The sequence below is a fragment of the Coloeus monedula genome, assembly GCF_965178545.1.
Source record: "Coloeus monedula genome assembly, chromosome: 15".
In the NCBI taxonomy this organism is placed as follows: Eukaryota; Metazoa; Chordata; class Aves; order Passeriformes; family Corvidae; genus Coloeus; species Coloeus monedula.
This window is the reverse complement of record NC_138795.1, coordinates 7,250,311-7,270,841: the sequence shown is the minus strand read 5'-3', so window position 1 is coordinate 7,270,841 and position 20,531 is coordinate 7,250,311. Positions and strand designations below refer to the sequence as shown.

Here is a 20,531-nt window from a genome sequence, read left to right as displayed (position 1 = left end):
GTCAGCCCGGGCACGGGGAGCGGAGCCCGGCCTGAGCAGGCCCCGCTCGGGCACTGCTGAGGCTGTTTGGGTTTGGCGCAGGAGGTTCCTGTGCTGGAGCTGCCCCTGGGAATCCCCGAGTGGGTGCTGGGAATGGCCGCTTCCCACACGCCCTCTGCGCCCTCAGATCACGCTCTCCCAACCAGACCGCAAAGAATCATGAGCTGAGGCAACTTCAGGTTAAAATAGCTGCAAGGGAGCCGGTGGGATTGAGCAGATAACAGGTGACTTTAGGACTGTGGAGGTGTGGCATCGATTCCCAGCTTTGTCGAGTGTTTGTGAGTGTAAAGCAAATCCCTTTGCTAATCCCTGTTGAAGCCTTCACGTTTCTAGCAGCAAGATAATTATATTTTTTGGCTTTTTATAGTGTGTACTAATATTCATACACTGGGGTACATTTACTATATGTCATTTTATTAGTCTTGATTGGTATTTTTAGTCCCCATTACTGCATTTGAAAAAGGACAGAAATTTTTTTGTTGTTGTTTATGCATCATGATCCATGTGATTAAATGGCTTTAAAGAGAGCTGTAATGGCCGTTCTCTTGCTATCTAATTTACAGTGAGAAATGAAGCCTGATTTGCCTAGTATTTTCTTGATGTTTATTTAGTTAAACAGGATTCTGATTTAAAACCTCTCTTTAGAGGTCTCTTAGGAAATTAAAATCATCCCGTGTTCACACTGACAAAAATTTCTGGATATCCTTCCAGTGTTAGAAGAACGGTCATATGACTTCTTTTGGCAAATATGTAACTGCTACAAATCTTAGGCAAAAACTCAACCTGCCTTTGATATATCCCACAGTAAGTTTGGTACAGCCACTTCCAGGGGAAGAACATGACTGTGAGCAGCAGGGGCAAGCAAAGACATAAACAGTTATCAGAAGAGTTGTGATTAGCCAATGTATATGCTGTGTTTGAAAGACAAAAAGTAATTAACAATTAAATGGAATTACTGCTGACAGAGGCCCTGGCTGGTTAAGTGCTTTTGCAAATAGGGGTGGTCCCATGATATGTGAGCACTTGCAGAGAGGGACACAGGAGATAAAAATCTTCCTGAAACTTTGCTACGGGATCTTCCTTCCATGATTTCTTCTAGAACTCAAGCATCGTGTTTACCTGGCTTTTTGTTTTATGGTGCGACCCTGACGCACCTTCCCCTCCAACAGAGCCAGTTGAACTCCAGTGTGTGTGTCACAGCTCACGCTGCAGCTCTGGATACATGTTAATTTCCTGAAAGGGATTCAGAATTTCAGTTTCATTCCTGCGATGCGAAAGGCACACCTGCTGCCCAGACAGCAGGGGAGAGGAGCTGCTCTCATTTTCCTATTTGCATTCCCAGAAGGTTTTGCCTCATTCAAGTCAGCTGGGGCAGTGAGGGCTGTAATCCAAGCTGAGCTCAGCCTGCTGGGTGTTGTAGTGCATCAGGTAGAAAATGGGCAAAGAGATGGCCTCCAGAGCAGAAATCTTCTGGAAAAGCAATCTGTCAGATAGTCACAGCCCCTGTGAAACATCCTGAATTCCCTACAGGTTCATGGAGAGGAGCCCCAGTCCAGCCTGCAGAGAGATGCATGAAGCTGACTACACATGTGGAGTGTTACACTGGACCAAAGTAAAGCTCTTGAAACCTGCTACCTGTTCAAGAATTTTCTGGTTTATACCAGTCTCTCTTTGTTATCTTGCTTACGCTTCTTTCCAGGGCAAGAAAATAATGGAGAAAATCTGTAGCTCTGGTTTAAGGGTTCCATAGTCATGCAAGCATATGGAGACACTTTGTGTGTCTGGAAGTGAAGCAGATGCTCATTTCTGAGTGGGTTTTGGAGATATTTTTGCAATGCAAAAAATAATTACCAATGATTCTTCATGGTTCATCATTTGCTATTACAGGGAGAATTGATCAGAACTTAAATACCTAAACTGAAGAGATGACAGAACTCATTGTCCATCATCACTGCATGCACCTTCCCTTTCTTTCTTAGCTAAATGTTATCCTTTTCTTCTGCTGCCGCCATCACAAAGTTAATTTTTCATGTCTCAGCTACATGTGTTGCACGTGCTTCATGTTTGCATGTAAGCACCTATAATTCAGGATCTTACAGTTAATCTGCAAACCTGATTAACTCTCAGCAGCTGACTGAAAAGCAGCTGACTTGCTTTTCATCTGGGATCTGAAAACAGGGAATACATGGAAGTCTTATACTACCAATGCTTTGTATGTTTCTCTGTGTGTGTGACCTCCAGTCAAAAACCCTACCATTCAATTATAACCTTTCTGTTATTTCCCATGGCTTTTGAAACAGCCTCTAGCTGTGACGCTGTGACAAATAGAAGCTAAACAATGCTATTAAAAATGCATGATGTGTGTTCTGCTATATTAGATAACATGGCCACGTTCATCACCCACTAACACTGCCAATTCACAGCCTTGCCAGTGCAGCCTCCCTCCTATGTTTGCTTTGGAGAATTTAAGAGGATTTTTGACTACACTTCACCTTTCTTCCTTTTCACCCTTTTTTTTTTTTTTTAACCTTTATTCATTATTATTCATATAGCATATTATTATTCATATAGCACAGATTTGATAGAGCTCATGTTTCCCAGCTTTCCTAAACTGTAATTCACTAAGAAGCCAAGCTGGAAAACAGTTGGGGAGATTAATAAACACTGGTTTAGTGAAAAGCAGAATCCCAAGTCCCTTGTTTTCTCTGGGGCCACTGCTGCACTGTTTGAAGCTATCACCCTTCTCTTTGTGCCAGCAGCTTATCCACAGCTCGTGCTCACCATCCTTTGCCGTCGTGAGAATGACGAGTTGTCTCTCTTCTACTCCCTCGATGGTTGCACCCTCTCAGGGCTGGGCTGAAAGTTTACCAGCCCGGTGTTTCTCCGTTTGTCAGTGGAACCCAGGCCTGTCAAGTTTTTGGTTTTGCAGCATTAGAACTACGGCAGTGGGCAGAACACCTGGTTTTTACAGCTGGAGCTGCCCCGCTGTGTGAGCAGGGCCAAGTGGGGTGAGGTGTCTCCTACAGCGTGCTGCGGGTATCTGCCTGTTCTGCTGCCTGAGCTCTGTGGGCATGAGTCAGCTCTGGTCCAGGAGCCATCTGGCTGAGCAGCGCCGTGCTGAGCTCATCAGGCTGCTCCCGGGAAAGGTTTCTTCACTCAGGCAGAACATTAGCAGCACCTTGGCAGTTCATCTGTGTGCTGCCAGGAGAGAGGTGGGAAAGTGGCCACTCACATACCTCCAAGGAGCCTTGTCTGCATTTCTTTGTGCCCTCCCAGAAGGAGAACGAGCTGTAAAGCTGTAGATACTCGACGGTGAGGTGACAGTCCAATGCTGGGAGAGAGTGTGCTGTGGTACTGTATCAGGGCAGGCAGCAGTCCTGAACTCGTTATCCTGGCCAACCGCATTCATGAAATGGATCCTATTTTAGCCACTCGCCAACTGCAGGCTCAGAAGCAGAGACCACAACAGCTCTCATGATGATCCCTTTTACCCCTTGCAGGCAATTTCGCCTTAGTAATTTGGGGTCACCCAGCTTTCTCTTGTCAACTGTTGCAACATCAAAGCAACACAGCTGATGCACATGCTCAGGCACAGATCTTTTATTCTCTCACTCCAGAAGTGCTCTGTGAATCCTCCTGAGTGCTGACCCTTTTGCTCTTCTTACATAACTTTTACCTTTAGTCCCTGAACAGAGAGCCTGGCACAGCATCGGCAGGGGCTGGAGCTGGGCATGCACTTCTCTAAGGTTCCACAGCAGGTGGTCAGTTTTCCTTTGCAGGGAGGGCATTCACAGAGGGGCATATTAAGCCCTGTCCATCTTATGTATACTGTGGCTCTGCCCTCACCTGGGGAAAGGTGAATTCTTGGAGCTATCTTACAAGTGGTAATTGCTGGGAGGTAGAAAACTGATGAGAATGAGGCAAATTGTAACTTTAGAGTGTGGATTTTCCTGGCCTCCTGACCTGCTAACATACAGAGTTGCAGATAGCTTTGGTTTTGCTTAGACTCTACCCCACTATCAAGTGCAGGAACGGTTTTTACTGCACTGGGTTATGGTCTGTGGTTAATGTAAAGGGAGAACTTGCCTACGGGTGAGGGGCCTGCTCTCACTGGCCTGTATGAAACACCCTGTGCCTGCATCTGCTGCTGCATCTCCTCCGTGATGGTGTGGGGGTGATGTTTAAGCCAAGCACGGTGTTCTCAAACCGCAGGTATGATGCAGGTCAGCCACAGTCATGCTCTTCACCCCAGTCCATCTCAGCCTCTCCGGTGAGGGTTATGCTCTTGCACCCACACTTTCCAATTCCCACTCCAAAGCACTCCTTCCCCTGACCTTGTTCTGTTACAGGCCCAGCAGGTCTGTGTGTCCATATGTTTACTCGGATCAAGAGGGTTCTGGATCTCACTGCCCATAATGTTCTTCCTACTTTTGGCATTGATGGACACTCATCCATCAATGATGGCTCAAAACGACTGTACTGCAAACCAGGCCACCCCCAAAATGCTGTGACAACGACAGTGAGGCCTCTGCACACTCAGCACATAAAATGGGTCACTAGCAGGGGCATTTCACTCACACAGCTCCCTGTGCCCGCCTTTCTTTTTCCTTGCCCTTGAAGTCATTTGCATGTAAACAAGTAAAACTTAGACAAGGGGTAACAAAGTGACGGTGAGGAAAAGTGAGGGGAAAGGAAAGTGTCCCACAGTCCTGCTCTGGAAACTGCATCCTCACAGCTCCTTCCGGCTGGCTCCCCAAAGCTCTGATCCTGGTGCTGCTGCAGAAATAAAGGCCCATTGAGAAGTCTGGCTCCAAATTAGCATTTGAATTCCCTTGTAGCCCGTTGTCAGATGGGCAGGAGGTGGGTGCTAGTCTCGGTTGCTCAGCGCTGATACACAAAGGTGGCTTTAAAAGGTCCTTATTTTTCTGAGGGAAAGATATGCATTGCTCAGACTGAGCATACTTTGTGTTTTCCTTTTTTTTCGTTTTTCTTTTCCGCCTCCCATTCTTCTCCGTTTCACCCCTTTCCTGGAACAGGCTGAGGCACAGATATACACGTCTGGGTATTGTTAGCCCTGTCTGACCTACTTCTCTCCCTCCCCTTGCCCCCGTGTTATGGATGCTGGTGCTATGGAAACCTGGTTGACATGCCAGTGCCACAAAGCCGGGGCCACCAGCTGCACCCTCCTTTCCCGGCCCCACCGGAGTTTCCCTCCCAAACACCCCCCAAAGAAAGTTAGCAGCCCTGCTTCCCGGGGAAGTTCAAGAGTGTCCTCCATCCGTCCCACCAAGCCGTGCTCCGGAGGGACTGGGGTGCTCTTCTGTGGGCTTGGGGGCACCAGTGCTGTTCTTCCTCATGCCAGGGCACAGTATGGTGGCCGCTTGTAAAGCCGCCGCTGCCCGCACTAGACCTGTCCGTGCCCGTATCCGGCAGGGGCCAGCACGTCACGGATAGGGAAGTACACGTGGGTGCCCTTGAAATTTTCAAGATAATAAGCTACAAACTTCTGCACCGTGATCCAAAAGTCTTGCAGGAACCTGGCTGGGATCCTGGGAACGCGGCGGTGGGAGCACGGCGATGGGAACACGTGCGTGCGGCGGTGCCTGCGGCGGGTGGCAGCTGCTCTGTGCGGGGACGGAGCTCTGCACTTCCACCGTCACTCGCGTGGAACCCGCCCCGTCGGGGACTGAGGCTTGTTTACAAGTTCAGCCTCTGCATCTCTTGTGGTAAAAAAGTTCTCGCTGGTTCTGCGGGTTTCCTTTGCTCTCTGCTGGCCTCCCATCCGGCTGACTGCTTATCCTGGGAGCCTGTGGCACTATCAGAGTGGATTTGCTTCCAAATACCGCACGCCAAACGTTTTTTCTCCCCGTTGCTGGCAATGAACTGGCAGCCGTAAGGGGAGGAAAAGGAAGGAGCTCTGGAGACCGCAGAGCGGTTTGCAGGGACTCTTTATGTCTGTGGTAAGCGTCCCCAGGAGATTCCTGCGAGGCTCCAGGACTCACCTACCAAAGGGGAGAAGCCAGAGCCTGGCCCAGCACGGATCAAACTTGAAGGAGGCGGATTTGTGCATGAGTGCCAGAAGCCGTGTCTGTGCCGGCTGCCTGGTGAGCGCTGCCCCGGGCACCTCTCGGGGCGCAGCCAGGGATGCTGGGGCACAGGTGGCGGGCCCGGAGCTGTCGGTGGTCGCTGCCCTCGGACACCCCCGGCCCCCCCCGTCGCCCTCGGCCCCCGCCCTCGCTCAGCCGCGGGGCACCGGCGCCCTCTCCCGACGCCGGGGGGAAGCGGCGGGGGCCGGGACGGCGGGAGCGGTAACAAATCCCGGGAGGAGCTGGGACAGAAGTCTCGGGGGAATAGGGACACGAATCCCGACAGGAGCAGGGCTGACGGCGTGGGCCTGTCCCCTATGGCGGGGGCAGCGGTGGGACCCTCCCCCTCAGCGCTGAGAGGGAGGATCTGAGCCCACGGAAGAGCAGCAGTGCCGCTGGCAGTTGATCGCCTTTAAACTGGTGCTCACAAGGGTGGCTTTCACACCTGTGACCCGGGATGGCAGGTGCAGCCCCCCAGCACACCCTGTGCCAGCCCAGCGGCTCCTCAGCACCTCTGCAGCAGGTGCAAGTGGGCAAACTGGTGCCATACAGCACCAGCACAGCGTGCTGGGCAGCAGCAGCATGGATTGGGTAAATCCCAAAATCATCGTCTGGTTGAGCTGTGGATCGGCGTAAAGTGGTTTTGTTCGACTGATGAAGCAGCAGAGCAATGACAGCAGCCCTGGTGGAGGGGAGCAGCTTCTCTTCTGCTCAGGGCACCTGAAATGGCCCCTCTGGCAGTGGTTTGAAGGGCTGATGATGTGCCTGTCAGATTTTCTGTGGCAGAACTGGTGATGACAGCCACCAAGGCCAGAGCCTGACTGTGCCGTGCCAGGATTTTTAATGGTCTTCTGTGCATCCGAGGGGAGAAGCCAGCTACAATCTTACTGCTGAATCATTAATTTCCCTCTCTGAGTCATCCTGCGGCCCTGTCACACACAGAGCGGACACAAGCAGGGCTGAGGTGGGCAGTGGCTCCAGGTTGATACAGCAGGTTTAGAAAACTGGTTGTAGGATAAAAGACAGAGATTGTGTCTGCAGAACGAGTGAGCACCCAGTCCGACTAACCCCAGAAAGCAGGGTTTTGACATGCAGTTAGGACCTGCACCAGCAGCTGGGGCCTGTCCTGCATTAACTCTCTGCGAGGTGACTGGTTATACTGGTAAAAAGGTGAGGACTGGGGGTCAACTTCAGGAGATGGTAGGACCTGTTAATGCAAAGGCTAAGTGGAATCTCCCTGTGAAATCTGTTCCTCCCTGACCTTGTTAAGGCAAAGCCAAGGTTAAACGATGCTCAGACTTTCCTGAAATGTGTCACCAAAGTTGTCAGGAGAAAAAGTTGTTGTTTGTCTTGCTGTGACATCTGAGGATTCCTGTGAGGATGGGGCCCTACTGCACTGAAAACTTTGCAGAGACAAGTGTTATACAGTTATTTTTGTTTGGCTTTAAGCCTTCCCCTGCAGTGTTTGCCAGTTTCAATGCAGCAGCATGACTCCAAGGCAGGAGAGCCTGAAAGGGAAATGGACTGGGGGCTTTGCTGGAGAAGCCAGTTTAAAATGCATGGAAGGAAAAGAAACAATGTGAAAAATGAATCAATTCCTCCAAAAAGCCCCCGTCGTTTGTTCTTACAGTCCAGATATGCCTACTGCTGGGAAAAGGAGGGGAGAGCAGTGGGCTTTACAATGTGGTTGGACTGGCATCATGCTCATGCAATTACTTTCAGTCTCTGGATTTGGTGTGAATTCCCCCTGTGATGACGCACAGCACTGCTGGCATTTCCTGAGCTGTTGCACCAACATGAGGGCACCAGTGGCCAAAAGCATCAGTGTTGTGAATACTGGACTTGTGAAAATCCAGCCTCTCCTGATGCAGGTGGGACCTGAGCACTGGGCAAACCACTTTTTGGTGCTGAGTGGCTCAGCACTCAATCCATGAGCTCAACATCTCCAAAAATCAGCTTCTTCCTCCTCAGAGCTCTCCTCCCACGGCTCCCAGGGTTGCAGGCTGTCTTGGACTGCACATCAGAGAAACAAAGGCAGCCACCTTGCACTCACACACTCATGTTTGTGTTCTCTGCTAGCTGCAGACTCACAAAGAGACACCCACTTCAGCAAGTTCAGTAACCTTTTATTTGTGCCCATTGTCACTGGGCTGAGTTCAAAGTGGCACATGCAGCAGTGGTGATGAGTTTGCATAGTCTGATTTACAGCAGTGGCTGATAACCAGCATGAGGGCACTAACAGACTTTTACACAACATGTTGGTGGCTGCTCCAGTTTACCCCTCACCTCTTTTGTTATGTCTCAACCCACATCTAGTTCTAAACAAATATGTTCCTTAGGTGTGGACCTTGGAAAACTGGCATGAATCCATGTTCTGTGCCATGGGCTGAAGGCAGAGCTGCTGGAGAATGGGCAACACGTGGCACTTCCCTTTGGCAACTCACTGGGAAACTCAGACTGAGAAGAAATTGCTTTTATATGTCCAGTTTTTCTAAAACTGTCCTTGTTTTGGATTGTTGTTTCTGTATCAGACACAATGGAGCCACCAGATGTGGAGCACTTGGCACACAAAGTGCCATGGGGGAAAAATATCCCCTGAAGAGCTCAGCAGTTCCTGCCAGTGCTGGGCAGTGAGCAAGGAGGTGTTAAAAGCTCAGGTGAGGGTGGATTTCTCACAGGGGGCTGTTGATTTGCAGGTGGTCTGTTAAGGCAGGCAGGAGGGAGCAGCACTTGAAGATGAGGACAGTGATGAGGGACAGAGGAGTGGGTCATGCTGTGAGAAGCTCGAGGATGTTCAGCCCTACATAGTGAGAGAGGAAGAAATGCAGGATGCCCAGGGCTGACATTGCAATGAGAATCCAGAGAACTCCAGCGCTGAAGTACATCGGGGCGAGCCTGGTGGGAGAGAGGCAGCTGCTGACACTGAGCTTCCCGCCTGGGAACAGCCCCTTCCTCCCTGCAGAAGTGGGGTGGAAAGGCAGCCCCTGGCTGTCCCCTGCCTCCTGCGTGGGGTCCCATGCCCTGCTTCCACCTCAAGGGAGCAAACACACATACCCAAAAGGGCTTGGGGAAGCTCCAGCCTTGTCCAGTACCTGTGTTGCTGCCCAGCCCTGTATCCATGTTCACATTATGCCACAGAGACAAGGCTGAGTCATGCAGGAACCCCAAAGCACCCAAGAGTCCTGAGCTTCCCCAAAGCACATTATGTTCCCAAATACAAACCCCTCAAGGGTTACCCTGTGCTCCCCTGAGTGCTGCTGTATGCGTGTGTGTGTGTGCAAGAGTGTACCAGTGTGTGTGTGCCAGAGTGTGAGAGTGTGTAAGTGTGTAAGAGCATGCAAGAGTGTGTGTGACTGTTTTCACCTTTCTGAGGATGATGTCTTGTATCCCATAAAGTAGCAGTAGCGGGCACAGAGATAGAGCAGACCCAAGGCTGCAGCCAGACCTGTGATTAGGAGAGATGACAGTGACCATCTCCAAAAGCTTTTCAGAGCTACTTGGAACCAAGGAGGTAGCCCAAAGTGAAGGAATAGAGACTCTGTGTCCTCTGGCTCTACCCTCCCATCAGAGACAAAATTACTGCTGAATTTATCGTTCAGACATCGAGCAGGACCTGAGAACTGAGGCAGCACCCAGGGGAACAGATCCAGTGACAAACCAGGTAATGGGATATTCTCACCTTGATGGAAGAAGAGTCCAGCCTGCCACAGAAGTGCCAGGAAGATAGGAAAATACTCAGAGGAGTTCACCCTGGCAGGAAAGAGAAAGGTCATAAACTAGGGAAAGGAAGGAAGTTCTTCCTCTTTTGCTTCCCCTAACAGTTTCCAGACCCTGGAGGCTTTTGCTTTTTAGACCTGATGTTGTCATAAAAAGCCTCCAGGCTTGCACCTTTCCCCGCAGTTCCTGTCCCAGCTTTATTCACAGAAATCAAACAGTGGAAGGGTCTCCAGGGCACAAGAAATTAAGTGAAAGATTCCCAGGTCTGACTGTGCACAGAAAGGCTCTATGAACCACTGCCACTGCCCCTTCCCAAGTTCTGCAGCTCAAACCCTGTTGTCAATGCCCCAAAGCCTTGAGCAGATAAGGCCAGAGCAGCGTGGGCTTTGTGCAGGAGTTGGAGGGAGCACATAACTGTTGGGATTGTTTGTATGCCATGCCCTGTCCTCCCAAAGGCACAGTAGCACCAAAAGATGCTGGATGAAGCTGAGTCTAGGCTGGTGAAGGAGCAAAGAACGGGATGGCTGAGGGGATCCAGCTCCAGCTACTCAGTTGCTTTTTTTCCAGTGGTCAGCTACAACAAAAGTGGAAGCTCCTCCCTCCCCAGTGCAGCCCTAGCACAGAAGTCACAGCAGAGATGCTGGATTATCCTCATCCCAGCTCCAGCTGAGATCTCTCTGGGAACTTGTACTTCCCCGTGAGTGAGATTCAGAGCAGGGCTGAAGGTGCCTGAGGTTTGGACACCACTTGGACAAAACCAACCTAAGTCTCAGGCACCAAGGGTTATGTCTTTAGGAGCCCTTCACTGTACAGCAGATTCCTGTGTAGTTTCTATCAGCAATGGCTGGTTTAGGACTCAAGACCCAACCCAATCCTGATGTTGACTCTTCAACCCATTAATTAATCTCGAGGGAGGTGAGTAATTGCTTAATTACAGTCCCAGGAAAGGAATAGCAAAGCAGGGGAAAGGCAGTGTGATTACACAAGATCTGACAAACGTCAGGTAAAAGGAGTTTCTTACTGTGCTCGAAAGATCCTTTCAAATTCAGGAGGGCCTGAAATCTTTGGAGGTGAAATGCCAAACAACCTCCTAGAATAGATCACCTGGAGGAAGAAGTAAGCTGCAGCAAAAGAGAGAAAAGTAGCAGTGGTCAGTCAAGGTGGGGTCAGGAGCTGGCCAGAGGCTGGGGAAAAAGATCTGCAGTCTCCTCCTAACCCCACACCCCCACATAGCAGAGAAAGTTAGAGTAAAGTCCCAGGTACCTTTTAGATAAGCAAAAGGAATGACCCAGAGCTATACTGAAGCAAGGAATATCAATCACGTACCACCAGTGTTATCTGCTTTCTTGCATAATCTGCAGACGGTAATTTCTACAGAAATGGTTACACAATTCAGATGCACTTTGTTACTGACAATTTCAAGGTTTTTTCAATCTTTGAATTTTTTCCCCTTCTGTATTCTGATATCTGTGTAGGGATAGAACTAATGCCACAGATAAGCCACCCAAACACTGAATTAAATTGTCATGCAATGTGGACCCATGGCTGGGAGATGTTCCATGTGATCCACCACAGCCCATCCTTCCACCTTTTCACATCGCAGAGCTCTTTGTATGCACACATATTCATGCACTGCAGGAGCTGCTGTAAGCCCAAAGAGGGAAATCCTACATGTTTGTAGAGGGAAAGATCTACCAAAAAATTTCTGAATGGAGGGGGTAGGTCAGTTCAGAGAAAGGGCTTCCTATTCACCATTTGGTCGAATGTTTTCCAGAACCCAGACAAGACATCAGTTCACTGTCTGAAAAGCAGTGCCAGTGCCACAGGAGACATTAAATATGAAAGGAAAAGAAAATCAGTGGAGTTACAGCAGATTGATCCAGCAAGTATTTGAGCACACACATCCGATCATCCCTACCTTGCTCCAGGACTCCCAGGACTGTCACAGCGGCCAGCCAATGAATCTGATCCAACATACTGACTTCTCCAGACCCTAGAAAATCTTATTTCTTGATCAGAAGTTCCTCTGGCCAGGTTCAGTCCTTCCTGATGTGGCAGTTGTCGATGGTAGCTGGCAGCCTAGGTTTGTTCTAACTGAACAAACAAAGCAAAGATTTTGTGTGTGTTACTGACACCCAGGAGGAGCCTGGCTTGCCCATTATCATATGCACTGTGGAAATGTAAATCAGTGGAGACAGGCTTAATGGAGTATTTCCGTTCCCACCCACCCTTTTCCAGGAACAGAGTTATGAGGAAGTGGAAAAGCCAAGAGAGAGACAAATGTGAGAGATAAGGGAACTGGGAGCTGAATGGATGGACAAATCTCAATAGCCCACTAATCCACTCCCCCCAGGGCATCTGCTTTAGGCCAAGGCACATCCCTTTCGATGATGTTGCAGGAGGTACCAAAGCCCTGCTTGGGCTGTTAAGTCATGCCAGAGCACAGGCAGCATTCCAAGGCATATATCCCTCTGTACATAATCCTACGTACATTCTGGGTAGCATGTGTTAGGCACAGAGAATGACTTCGGGCCACAACGCTGATACAGTCTCGAATAAAGCCCCTGCATGAAAAACCCTCTGAGAGGGTAAGACAGGATGTGATAAAGTATAAAAGGTCTTTAGATCTGTCCTGCACAGTGATATTTTATCTGATGATGGGTCCTGCAGAATGACTGTCACCCACCAAGGGAGTTTCAGAGCCAACCCTTGTCCCAGAAAGGCTGGGAGATGTGCATTTAAGGCTTCTGATCAATCCTCAGCCCAATGAATTCTCATCATAAACACCAGAGTGAGTTCTTTGTGGGGAAAACCTGCAGAATTCATCAGGACATAGCAAAAAGAAAAATACATTTTCACGTGTCAGGAGAGGCCCATTTATTTAGTTCCCATCTAAGAGCACAAAGCTGGCACAGACAAAAGCTGCTGGGACCACCAGGTTTGTTTCCTTCCTCTCTCTTCATTTGAAGAATTCTCCCATCAGACCAGGGAAAAAGGAAAGCGGATTAACACAAAGTGATCGTTGAACACCACTATATAGAAAGTTATATTAAAGCAGTTTACAGATATTACATCATATGCCTGATGTCTTTGATAGGCTTTCTAAGAAGCAATGTGCTGGTTCTGGTTTTCTGCCTCTCTATAAGGTGTAAAGGCACCCGAAATGGCTATAACAATGTCCCAGGTTAGTATTTTTCCAAATATCAAATACACACCCCATTGTTTTTCAAACACCAGCTCTAAGATTAATTCCTTTATTTCAGAATTGAACCTTTTTCATTGCAGTGACTGTTTGGAAATATGAGGAACATTGTGTTTTGTTTTCTTCTATTTAGTTGTCAAAGAAATTAAGAACTCTCCTGTGTCAGCTCAAGAAGGGCAGAGGTCTTGCAGTGCTTAATGATGTTTGATTTCCCTCTGCTCCTGTCTGATAACAGACTGTTAGTGAAAGAAAATGAAGAAAACAACTGAACAGAAAAGATTTGAGTTTACATCTCCATCAGATGACAGTGCAATGTAAGCTGCATCAACAGTGTGAAATGTGTGTAATGGAATCTGGGCCAGGAGGAGCTGCACAGGCTGCCATAGAGCGTTCCTGGTCTCCAGATCATCATCAGACACAAAACACTTCTAGTGTCATCATCTAGCATGGTCTAAATATAATAAAGGCCAACAGAAATATGAATGAATAAACAAGCACAGATGTCTCCCCCCTCCTCCTCCCTCCTCCGTAAGCATAATTTTTCAAGCTGTTTTTAAACTCCTGAAGAGCACAACGTTTTTCTTGTCCCTGTTTCTCACCATCAGAACTCGTTTTATTTTCAATTCTCCCTCAGTGCTTACAAGGAAGAGGCACAAGTATCCCAGTCCCAGCACCAAATGCCCCTGGATGACAGACTGTCATGGGTGGGCAGCCTCCGCACCTGTGGACCGCAGCGGATTGCAAAACCTTACCCTCCGAGGCTGACACGGACCAGTTCCCTTCTAGGCAAAGACAAATCCTGCAGTCCTAGGTGCACCTCAGGATGGATTTGTTGAGCAGGAGCTACTGAAATGCTGTAACCCTCTCCCAATCCCCAGCTCTGCACTCCAGGTTATGCCCTGTGAATGTGTCCCTGCATCAAATGGCACAGACCAAAGTCCTCATACCTCCCACTGCGTCATCACTGGAGGCATTACTCTGTGCCCATGGCTGCCTCTGCCACCTCTTCCTGCAGCCAGTAATCCTTTCTGCCTCCTAATTTTCACTGCAGGGATGCACTTTGAGGTGGACTGCTACACCAATAGGGATTAAAAATAATCTTTGGGGAGAAAAATGATCAACACAATGCCTTGGAGGAGTTTTAAGCATCCATAGAGTTTGCAGCACCTATTACTTGCCCGGAGCAGCAGGGCAAGGAGAAGCCAGCAGTGCTGAGTCCAGCACCATTACATGCAGTAAGATTCCCTGGAAATGTATTTCAGGAGTGTACAACAGCTTGAGAGCTTTCTGTCAGTAGAAGGGAGAACATTTTGCAGATGAGCAACTTACCCTTCAGCTGTGAAGCATGGAGGTGCCTCGTTCTTCCAATCCTGTTGCGCAAATATGGAAGTATTTTCTAATGCAGGTCATACTTGTGCTTCCTTTCCTCCGAATCCTTTTGCAGCCACTGTGGATATCCAAACCCGTGACTGTGGAACTGCTTGTGAGAACAATTACTGTCTTTGTAACAACCACACAGAAAAAAAGAGGGGAGGGTTTATTCAAAAGAATTTTTTCTCACAGAGAAGAAAGAATTTTACTAGTTCAAGAGAAAGAAAGAGAGCTCAGCTCCCAGCAACTCAAGTCTGTTCAAGTACAGCTCCTCAGGGTGGGGTGGTGGGGTTGGCGATGCGCCCTCCTGAATTCCCATTCATTCCCATGGAGGCTTCTCTTAGACTAACGTGTTGAGATTTTCCTGGAATTCTTGGATTTTCCATCTGTGAAAGGAAGGACAGGCTAAAAATATGGCAAGAAAAAACCCCAATTCATTATTTTTCCCCTTAGGAACTGGCCACATGTTCCCAGGAACGGCAGAACAGCTGCATACAATTTCTGCTCTGTGATTCCCAACAGGACTCAGGGCAAGCCATGAGCTGGCTGAGGTCTCCTGAGTGCTTTGAAATGTCCTGGGTTCTGCATTTTGATATAACCATAAAAACTTTGCATAACAAGAATTACCATATCTTCCTAAAATGAGCATCTATCCAGAGGTTCCTCCTCTCACAAAGTAAAAGAGCAGGTGGTTGGTTTTATCAGCAACATCCAGGTTGGCATTATACAACGCACTTCTTGGAGTACAAACTCAGTGTGTATTGGAGATGTGCCTTAGCCTGTTCATCAAGACTGATTTCAGACCATATTCCTGGCATTTATATATCTATGGTGGATCAAAGCAATCACATAAATGTTCACAAATATTTAGTTACAGCAAAATTTCTAGGGGCCAAACCAATCTCTGGGCTGTTTGAATGCTACTACTGCATGGAGCAGGACCACAGCCAAGCAGCTATTGACAGCACTTCTCATCTCAGTAAAGGTGAAGGGCTTCACTTTAGAGATCAAACAGGGAAAACATACAAAGTAATTTTCTAAAAAGCAAGATGGAAAGCCAAGTCTTTGGAAAGAATATATATACTCATTTATTTAGGGATAGTTTGGAGATATTTTTTTAAAGCTTTCTTCTGATGGAGTATGGTGAGCTTTATCCATATACACCTTAAGTCTGACTGGAGGGCACATCAGTATAAAAGCAATGCCAAAAACTCTCCCCTTAATTCATCATCAGAAGGCACTGGTATATGCAAATGAATTATATCCCTTCATTTATGATCAACATCTGTTAAAAATATTAATTAAATGTCTCTCTCGCCCTGCCTTGTCTTGTGTTATTGTCACACAAGGTAAGCCTTTTCCATGTGTTTTGCCAATTTTCCTACCTCCTGTTCAACAGAAAGTCAGGAATAGCTAATAAACAAAAAGGAACAATGCCAGAAAGTGGCTAGCTCGAAGAATAAATCTCTGGAGTGATAAGTGCATATATCAGGAAGGGGACGGATTTCCCTTTGCAGAGGGACAAACAAGCCTTTCAAACATCTTTGGAAGCTCTTATGTTAACATACACTTAGTATTATCCTATAATGATGTGGGGCGAAAATTGCAAGTGCACAGGGTACATCAAAATACATCAAAGGCTGCAGAGTGGTCATGGAGTACAGCTTCCCTTTTCCTAAATTATAGAGGTGAAGAAATAGAGCTGTTTAGCATTTCTATCTTGTTTGGACCAGCACACCCAGATGCTGGCTGGCCCTACCTGGTTATGAGATAAAGCTGGGAAAGGCATTGGAGAGGGGCAGAGTGAGGACAGCTCTAAGGAGACATTTTTCAGGGGGAAGATTGGAATTCCTAATAGGTCTCCTGCAAAGAAGAGACTCTTGGCTTGTCAGAAACAGGGAATGAGTCAGGGGAATTTGCCTGAAGTGGGGAGGTGTTGCTGTGCAAGATCATCTTCACAGATGGGGCAATCAGGAGGGCACTGATCCCTCTGCATTATGGTGACTTTTCACACCAAAGTTCTGTGCCACATGGGGTTGGGGGAAAGGAGATGGTTTGGGGGGAGATCTGCCATAGGTCCTCACTGGAGATGCTCTTCTGTCCTTGCTTAGTGCTGTGGGAGTGTGCCTGAACCCGAGTCATGATGAGTGTCCTGCCCTCTTGTCACCCTGCCCATAACACTGGGCCACAGCTCAGCCAGACAAAAACAGAGGGTGAGACCACAGACTGTCCAGACATCAGCATGAGGCCCACGGACAAGCTTGTGCAAGGGCAGAAGGCACCGAGGGCAGGAAACAGGCATGTTTCTGTAAAGCTCCTCTGACGTCAGCAGTCTCAAAAGTTTTGAAATATATCTTCAGAATGAATCAACGGCAAATGCTGTGGATGAGAGTAGATCATAATTTGGAGTGTTCTTTTAACTCCTTCACTGTCATGCCCCCAGAAGATGCCCCAAGTGATGTGCTGGCAGGGAATGGAGCCCAGGTACCAGGTGGGACACTGCCAGTGAGGCGCACACACACCGTGCTGCAGCTGTGAGGCTGCAAGTGCAGTGGAAGCAGAGTGAGGAGTCTGCCTGGGTTACATAAAGCCCTGAGCACAGAGGAACACAAACAGGCTCTGTTTCTGCTCTCATCTCCAAAGGAGAAATTAAACAGAGCCAGCCACTACATCTGCTGGCACAGGACCAGGGAGACAGCAGCAACTACGGGTCCTGGGAGCAAGATGTGAGTGTGGGAGCAGAAGGGTTTTTGGTTCCTGGCCATCATTTCCTGTGGCCTTTGTGTGTCAGAGACTGGCCAAGGTCAAGCTGCCCTGTGTGTACTTGACACTGGTGGCAACTGCATGGAGAGTGGGGCAGGGGACAGTCCCTGGGGAGAGCTGCCACAGGAATGTGACTGCTCCAGCCTCATATGGAACCCAGATGCTGTGTGAAGGCTGACCCAGCTCTGCTGTCCCCCAGCAAGGGCAGGTAACTCCTATCCCCAGCATCTCAAGTTGGGGGGCACCATTTAAGGTATCAAAAGTGGAAACTTCATCTGAGCCTTTCCCTTTCTGTCCCAGCTCCTGGGTTGCAAAGTTGGGCTAAGAGCAGTCCCAGAGGTGCCACTGGGACCAGACACCCATGCTGGCACCAGTCTTCTTCCAGCATCTTCTGAGCAACTTCAGCCTCCCCAGTTGTGGGGGTGCTGGCCCACAGATGCAGGCAGTGAGGGGCTGTGCCCTGGGATGCCAGGACAGACAGACAGGGTTAGAAAATCTTTCTGTTCCCAGAGGCCTTTAAGAAGTATCAACAACAGGGAGCTTTGGCCAAACATGAGAAGCCACCTCTCAGCAGCTGTAAATTGGTCACCAATCCCACACTGGGACAAAGGACTTGCTTTAGAACAAGCTGGGTTTATTTTAAGGGTGTGAAATGGTTGCATGACACAATAGTGTAAAAGAATTTAATGACCAGAAACAGTGCTAAATACCAAACTTGCCTGCACACCCTTGCTTTTAACCACTGGGAGGCTGAAATGGCAGTTGAAGCGATGCTAATTTGGTCACTCTGCCTCCCAAAGCCTGGAAGCAGGATAGATGGTGTCTGTAAGTGCTCTGACAAGAAGAGGATTCATTGAGTGACACGGGGCAGTTATTGAGCTCCTTGCTAGAGCTGTTCTACTGGCACCCTGGACCTCTGCTGGGGAGAAAGGCAGAAAGAACCTGCTGTAATTCCAGAATTTCCTGTAGCCTTTACACAAGAAGTATTCCACTGTTCCAGTTTCCTGACATAATTCCACTGCCCTCTCATAGCGAGGTGCATTCAATGTCTAAGGAAGACTTTCTTAGTGATACAAATCCCTCAGAAGCCATCACGCTTGTCCTCAAACCATGTGGTCACAGTGGTTTAGATTTGTGCCTGTGAGGGCAATAAGGTGAGATGGACAGTACTGGGATGTCCATCCCGCTGCCTGTTGCGCCACACTTTAGAACACCCATTTTCCAGCATCCACCTATCTGCTCCATACTGCACAGGACTGGGATGCTGCCTAACTTGACATGTCTTGATGGTGGCCACTCCTGTTAGGAAAATTCTCAGTGCCAAGCCAGTGCTTGATGCCTCCTGGCTATGCCAGCTTCAGTCTGCAGGACAGCATCCATTCCCTGCCTCCCAGCGCTGCAGGATTGGAGCAGGCTTTTATCCAGGGTCTGGGGAGGAAAAGCACAGTTCAGCACAGCACACAGGAGCCTGGGATGTGCTATTTGAAAGCCCTGATGTGAGTGCTGGTATTAGCTGTTTTACATCACAATTTAGTGCTTTTGTTCAGTACTTGCAGAGATGCAAAACGAATACAGTCTTTTGGTACAGCACTTATCAGGGACCAGTGCTAAAGTTATTACTAAAGCAAACAGAAAAATCTCCACCTATAATTTCCAGAGGTTCAATATTTACAATAACACAGTCAGCTACTATCTGCAGAACACTTTTTTTTTTATTCCTGTGAAAATCAGCCAAAATCACTCCCAAAGTCCTCAAATGATCAACACTTCTGGAATTTAACACTTATCATACCAGTGGATCCTCTTCATCCTAAATATAGGGTTTCTTATCCAGATACATACAGGTAGACTTTTTTTATATATATACCGGTTTTTAATATATATATAAAAATCTATGAAGAGCTGGAAAGCAGACCCTGGCTTGTAATCAGTTAAAAAAATTACTAAACAATTAGAAACAAATTTAATGCCAAATTTAATTTGGGGATTTTTGAGTTTGCCTCAGATTTACATCTGTATATTCATAAAAGGAAAAGGATCTCTGATTCTTTTTGGTGCCTTGTAAAAACATATCAGAAAACATCCTATAACAAAAGTCTGCCTAGGATTGCAGAAAGCTCACAGCTCAGCCCACTTTTACCTTGGATGGGGCTTGTCCAGCAGAAACAAAAGGAAAGGCCCTTGTCACTGAGTTGATGGACAGATTAAAAATGTACCCATTCACAGGACAAAGTCTTAGATTAAAGTACCCCAAGAAAACGAAGAGAATGTTGAGCTTCTACAAAGTAAGTCAGTGAGTGATTCCAGTTCCACGTATATGCACTTGCAAAAAGGAGAGTCTGATGGGGGAGACATTTAGAACCAATGAAAGAAATGAATTGGAAATGTAAAATCAAAATAGTGAGCTTATTTAATATGCACTTGATAGTTATAACCCACAGTTTCTACAAAGTCAAATGAGGGGGCAGCTCAGCTCAGCCTCTTCATCTTGGGGGATTTAGCCCACTCTGAAAGAATTCAAGCTCTTACCTAGACCAGTTTCACCATATTTTTGACTTTGGAATTTGTGTTTGAGAACACCAACATTCCCTAAGGCACAGCTGATATTTTTATTAATCTTAATCAGATCTCTCTTTTCATTCCTCCTCATTCTTTTGAGTTTCCATTGAGCTTGGTAGCAACTTGCCTTTATAATTTGATCTATTTCTTTCAGTTATAATACTTGCCCCATGATTAATTCAAGTCTTGAGTGATAAGATCTAATTCTGAGCTATTTGACTTGAAAATGAAAGGAAAGGCTGTCATGTTTCACTTGTGTAACCTTAACCATTCCCTTGCCTCTTGTGCCAAGCACGTTCTGTGACTGACTAGACCACCTTCATTTCCCTATCTGTCCAAGTAGTAAAGGAAGCCTCTCATCCCCCAACTTCTGCTTGCTTTAATAGCCAGCCAGTTCTAAATCACCACCTCTGCATTCCCTTGGGTTTCTGCATCTCCTAACTCTGCAGAGACTACTGCACCACTTGTTGTACTTGCACACAGCCACAGTGCTGCTTCATAATCCCTGACTCACCATTTTTCCTAGAAATATTGTTAGAATGGCCATGTTTATGGGGTTTTAACAATTTCCAGCTTTCCAGTCAGCTGCACTGAAGACTGGGGTGAAGCTAAAACCAGAACAGTAAAGAACAGCAAGAACATCACACCCTTAGGGCTATGCTGCTCAGTCTCCTTACTCTGAACTGGAAGAAAACCCTGTGGATCCCAGATTCTCACTTATTGACTTCTTAGGTTGACATGCTCTTGCCTAAATTTGCTTTTAAAAAAGGTTATTTGATTTCTGAAGTAGCACG

General features: G+C 47.7%; 1 protein-coding gene across 1 annotated transcript; it reads right to left on the bottom strand.

The window, feature by feature from the left end:
- Positions 1 to 8,893: 8,893 nt before the first annotated feature.
- LOC309578798 (leukotriene C4 synthase-like) lies at positions 8,894 to 11,818 on the bottom strand (the record flags this gene model as incomplete). The annotated part of the gene is made up of 5 exons (XM_082291672.1): positions 8,894 to 9,020; positions 9,489 to 9,570; positions 9,805 to 9,875; positions 10,864 to 10,963; positions 11,761 to 11,818. The coding sequence occupies 5 exons, from the start codon at positions 11,816 to 11,818 to the stop codon at positions 8,894 to 8,896; spliced, it is 438 nt and encodes a 145-aa protein (XP_082147798.1).
- Between the last annotated feature and the right edge of the window lie 8,713 nt (positions 11,819 to 20,531).